The 6,000-nt window shown below is 38.0% G+C and overlaps 1 protein-coding gene across 4 annotated transcripts in view; it reads right to left on the bottom strand.

Annotated features, from left to right (window-relative positions):
• Positions 1 to 408: 408 nt before the first annotated feature.
• gria4a (glutamate receptor, ionotropic, AMPA 4a) overlaps positions 409 to 6,000 on the bottom strand; it is a 116,418-nt gene continuing 110,826 nt past the window's right edge. For 2 of the 4 annotated variants that reach the window (XM_063494205.1, XM_063494206.1), the window contains exon 18: positions 409 to 3,871. In XM_063494205.1, the coding sequence (XP_063350275.1) occupies positions 3,707 to 3,871 (165 nt within the window). In that variant the 3' untranslated portion in view covers positions 409 to 3,706. The remainder of the gene's footprint in view (positions 3,872 to 6,000) is intronic. The other 2 variants (XM_063494207.1, XM_063494208.1) reach the window with 1 other exon arrangement.

The following is a 6,000-nucleotide window of genomic DNA, read 5'->3' as shown; positions in this document are numbered from 1 at the left end:
AAATAAGTAAATAAATAAAAACAATAAAATTGATAAAATAAATTTTTTTCCAGTTACTTCTGAATCCCTGAAAACTGGGGCTATAAGTTGATTGCAATTCTAAAGTTAATCCCGTACTTTTGTTGGGAGTCTATCTAAATCTGTCCAAACTGTGGAACTCCTTGGCTTTCTTATTTCCTTCTTTCTATGTTGGTTTTTTTTTTGTGTGTGTCATTTTCATACTGCTTAGTTAGTACTTACCTCAGTCCAGTTAAGTATATTTGACTATGGATCCTTCATTGTGAAACAAACCATTAAATAAAGTGATCAATATAGATTTCATCATTTGGTTGAAAATTAATCCACCGTTCTGCTGTTGGAGGTGTAGAATTGAGATTACTGGATAAATAAGCACAGACAGAGACAGGAGATTGAGCATTGATGTTTTACTAGAAAAAAGAAAACTGATGGAAAGAAAGAAATAAAGGAAGAAAGAAACTGTTAAAGCCAGAGCATTGACAACCCACCAGTCAGCCTTTTGCTGTCTTCGCACGAAATCTTATGCTCTGGTGGTGAAAAATAAAATAAATGAAAAAAAAGAAAAGGAAAGGCAACAGTATCATGTGAGGTTGAAGTGTCTGGTGTTTCTGGTCTGGTGAGCTGGATTAGTGATAACTGTAAGAAACCCACTATTTGAGCAGTTTTTCTCATGCTGGATTGGTGCAGTACTTCTGCAGGCTCCTGATCCCCTCGGCCGAGAAGTGAGTAGAAAATTTCTACCTTACTGGTAAAATTTATGGATAGTTTAAATCTGTTGTCTGAAATACATGTAGATTCAAGAGGTTCTTTTCTGTTTATGTGTTTGTCTGTTTGGCTTGAATAGATCTGATGCAGGACTAATACAAGATGAGGTGCGAGTTCAACAGACAAGGTTATGATACAAAAGGAAAGCAACGCTGAGAACGCAGAGCTAGAAGAAACTCAGATTGTCAACCGGTGTCTCAGGTTCTTGATTAATCTCTAGCCTGTTACTTTGCATTGGATTAGGGCAAGAAATTAAAATATTTTCAAGAAATCAGATGTGCTATGTACAGAGCTTTTTGTATGTTAGGGGAGACACGAGCCGAAGGAGGACAAGACAAAATGGGGGGAAGAAACAATGATGGCCTAAGCAGGTGAGAGGTAGGGTAAAGGACAAACTATAAAATAACAAACTTGAGGGGCTTAGAGGTCACTGAAACAAAAGAGGAATGAGAAGGGCAAAAAACATAAACATACAGTATCGAGCTGCATTATGACACAGATCATAAGCATCATGCTTTAGCTGTATTGCAGTATAATAACTGCACTAATTTACTTCCCTTATTTTTTCCCAAGATTTCCTCATATATTAAAGGATCAGTGTGCAGGATTTAGAGTGCTTCTTTAAGCATGTTTTCATCATTATATAACAACCTGTACCTGGGAATGACTGTGTTTCAGTACTCTAGAATGAGCCCTTCATACGTACACAGGAAGCAGCTCGTCTTCATTGGCTATTGCCAGGTTTGGACCAACCAAATGCCAGAGGGCCTTTGTGTTTTTCTGTTGAAATGACGTTGACTGTAAGTTTGTTGCTGGTTGCAGTCTCCAATCTGACAGCCAGATGTCACTAACACCTACACACCGGTCCTTTAATGCAATATGCATTTTTCTATTTTCAGGTCCCCAAAAATGTACCGTACCATATAGATTCGGGGGAAAACATAGTCTACTTATTGAAGCGCAAACCCGTTCAGTCTGAACATGAACGTGAACGAAACGCGATGACAAAATGTGATTTCAAAAAAAAAAAAAAAGCACCAATAATGCTACACTCTTGAAAATGCCCCAAACTATTTCCCAGCAGTACAGCAGTCAAACTGATCCACCGCCTCTACGTACAGTCATAAACAGTGGCATCTTTACATTGTTTCAAGTGGCTTTGCAGCTAACAAAACATAGATTTGAGGGGGGTAAAGACACTATTAGACAGTGAAAAGCAGTGAATAACTAATGGTTCTATGGTTTGAGCCGACCGCGTGTATGCAACTATGTATGTGCACATGTTTCCATGTGTGTGTCTCTGTGAGTGCCAGATAGACATTCAGTGTTGTTTCGGACACATGAAAACGGTGGTATTTAAATATTTTCAAGTTATCAAAAAACAGCCAATGAACAGAATGTATGCCATGGCCTCTGACAATCAGTGATCAATGTTTTCTATAGCTCTCTATAGGCTTTTATATATATATATATATTTATTTATTTGTATTATATATAATATGTAGATTTATAAAAAAAATTTCATCTTAATTACAAGTAGTGGCATTTTTTTATATTCATTATTGCAATGAATTGTTATCTAAGATGGTTAAAAAAGACAGGTGAATTCTGTTTTGCTACGCAGTTATTTACAACAGTTTTAAAAAGCAAGCTCTCTGATATGGTACTTTTTCCCAGCAACTGGAAAAGATGGAGGATCTCAAATAACAACCAAACTGCCCATTTGAGTTGAACTGAATTGGAAATTGTCAAAGTTGGCCTTTATAGTTCAAATATCAGTTGCCTTTTACCGTGGAAAATGAATGCGTTCCCACATTTTTAAAGATTTTTACCCCACGTATTTCAAACGTCTCGCTCATTTCTTCTGCAAACATCTGTAAGATCCCAGTTGTCAGGCTGAGAAACACTTTGTTAGGAAGCCATTTGAGATCTGCCCATGTATTTCTTTTTTTTTTCTCTATATTTATCAACCTCACCCACTTGGCAAAATAAGTACTCATCACTTTGCTATTTAGAATTTCTACTGTCATGTTGATGCTGTCGATGAAGGGCTCCATGAATCACCACGTTTTTTTTTTCTTTTACAAACCCCTGTGTAGTCTGTGTTTTGGAGGTTACTTTTGTTCTATATTGATTAACTCGCTGGTTTGGGGCGAGAAACCATTCTATAAGCATTTTCATTCATTTTGAGCAGTCCATGGCTGAGTAGTCCAAATGTTCAAGCTTACAGTTTTCTGGTCTTCTAAGGGTTATACTAGCTGGCACTCTTCGCAGGCAAGTTAAATTGATGACGACCGTGATGATGATTATGATGAAAACAATGTTTGTCGTCTTAGTAAGGCGCTGTTAAGGGGGTGTGGCTTATTGTCCAATGAAGAGAGAGCAGGAGCTAAGTAGTTTGGTTGTCTGTTTTTTGTTTTTTTTCCTCTCGTCGGCTGTGGTCATCATCTTTATCACTATCATCATCATGATCAGTTTTATGGTCGTGTTCACAGCTCATTGTTCATGGAAATCTGTGCTGGCTTTCCCGTTGGTTCGATGATATCGCGATATTGGCATCTTTTCAAAAAAAAAAAGAAAAGAAAGAAAATTAAAAAGAAAAGAATGCTGCAGGCAAGTGTGACGTCATAGTTGTCCATTGCTCTGTTTCTACACCGTTCGCTCCACAGCTGTATACATCAGTCTTCTGTAAAATGAGTCAGTGGCAGCAGGAAATGTGAAATGATGATGCGGTGTGTGTGTGTTTCGTGTAAAAATGTGTTTCTCTGTATCTGAATATTTGAGCTTCTGTTGCTATGATCATGTACGTGCGGGTGTGTGAGAATATATATAGATCTTTTTGTATGTAAGTGTGTGTTTGGGTCTTTGTCGAAGTCCTTGTATGTTGGTGTGTTGTTAAGGCACGGCAGGTGTTTTTTGGTTTTCAGGGCAGTCCAGAGGAGACCACTGCAAGGCCGGGGTGTCGGAGGGAGGCGTGGCCAGCATGCACAGCTTTGGGGCAGTCTGGCGTCAGGACGCGGCCATTCTCCCCCACACTTCCTGTGATGGACAGACGAGCCTTGTTCCGCATGGCTTCAGAAAAAGACAGCTATATGAGGAGAGATGAAAGGCAGGACAGGAGAAGGGGAGGAAATAGCAGAGTGGAGATATCGTTTGAGAAAAAGAAAACACTCTCACAGACAGAAACACCGCACAGCAAATGCAACGACAACTAAAACAACAACTTTCTGTAAAAACACATGCACAAAAAGCACTTACACATGCATGTGCCTGTACACACACTACACATAATTAGGCTCACAAATACAAAAAAAAGGTCTCAGGGCGCGATCACGTAGACATATAAAATATTTGAAATAGTTAAAATTATATTGAGAAGGTTTCGCTGTTTGTAGTTTGTACATAAGCAAACCAGTGCTACAGGAACCAAATAAAGGATTTAATTAATTATCAAGCTAATCAGAGGCAACTCTGATGATGGATTCTTCTTTTAAATAATTGATCAAATAAAAATTTGAAACATTTGCCGCTTCTCAAACTGATCATGTACTTAATTTCCCTTTTACACTTGTTATTATTATTATTATTCAGTACATGTCTTTGCATTCAAGGGTGTTTAACAAACGTAACAAGCACTACAAAGACATTAGCCTGTGGTTTGGAAAATTCTAGTCAGCATCTTTTTGATCCCTCTAAAAAGACCATTAGATCAACATATAAGGAAAACACGTTACAATAAGAGACACAAACAAGTGTTTGGTTGTAGGAATAGAAGCTGTAGTAGTAAGTGAATGAATAAGGAGCAACCCAGTAGTTAATGAGTTATTCATCAGTTCTACCCTAATAATGCCTGATGCTGGATTTTATAGTATAAAAATGATTATTTACCAAATACCCAGCTGGGAGACGCTACTTAACTCAGCAGTTCCTCATTACTTCAGGACTGCTTCACCGTAACCTCCCCTTCAGGTGTCCCCTCAATTAAAGTAGTTAGTAAAGTCGTACGTAGCTAAACAAGTCTCTTATTGTAAAATGCTGACCAAATATGAGACATGAAGCTTATTCCTTTTTTTAATTATTAAACAAACCAAAAGAAAAAAAAAGGGTCATGGATTTCAGTTCAATAGCCTGGAAAATATCAAATTTTGAAATTGCACTTGTTAAAGGTGACCTGTAGAGTTTTAATGTAAACAAACTTCATTTTAAAAGAAAAAGTTTATTCATTACTTTTGTGGGAGCGTTATAAAAGCTGCTAATAAAAGCCTAGAATGTAGTCTTCTTGTTATGTGACATCTTGACTGAGTGTGCTATGTAATGCATGCATCTGCAAGCAGCTTTGCATCCCACCTCCAATCCATCTCCTCCTTTCTTGTTGTGTCCGACTTAATCAGTAATTTGCTGTTGTCCTTAATGCCTGCTCAGATCCATATCAAGGCTCTTGCTTGTGCTCAGCCTTCCTGCAGCTTTCCTATATGCAGATGGAACGGCAGGGAGGAGTGCTCTCCCTGACTTATGCTTTCCACATATGCGTGAGAAAGGGTAGGGAAGTCCCAGAAGAGAGCCATGCCCTCCAAATATAAACCACTGCAAATGGAAATAACATCTTTACACCACAGTGGTGCTGACTGAACTCTAATTTACATTTTACTTGCTAGCACTTCTTCTCTTTTTTGTGAATTGCTGTGCTAAGCGATTACTAGCAAGAGTACATGTGCATTCTTGTGCATGATGCAAACAAAGCAAAATAAAATAAAACAAGCAATCATACATTGTGGTACTAATGATAAAAAACTCCACAGGAAACCTTTAAGTTTGTTTTTGACACCAAATTAGAGGTTATCTAGAGAACAATGTAAAATGTTTTGATTTGATGTTAGTATTCATTTGTATTTTAGAAAAAAAATGCTCTAATCCTCTTTTTGAATTACGTTAAACAGATGAGGTGTGAAAGCACCCTAAACTGCACATTCAAATCTCATTAAGAGGCTACCACGCTGTGCAAATGCTACTGTAGCATACAGAGGCAGGCAACAATCCACAAACATGTACACTATAGACAAGAAGGGTTTGTGTTGTAGACAACTGCATTTCATAGGTGACCATGCGTTTTTGGGTTCTAGGTTTCAGTAACCTGACAGACTCGGGTGTGGATTTGGAAGGATAGGATTGAAATGGTGAGGACTTTGGAAAGACAGAGGGAAAACGGGAAGGAGTGAT

Source organism: Pelmatolapia mariae, linkage group LG14, assembly GCF_036321145.2.
Source record: "Pelmatolapia mariae isolate MD_Pm_ZW linkage group LG14, Pm_UMD_F_2, whole genome shotgun sequence".
Lineage (NCBI taxonomy): Eukaryota > Metazoa > Chordata > Actinopteri > Cichliformes > Cichlidae > Pelmatolapia > Pelmatolapia mariae.
Note: the sequence above shows the minus strand (reverse complement) of the source record. Positions and strands in the feature narration are given on the sequence as shown.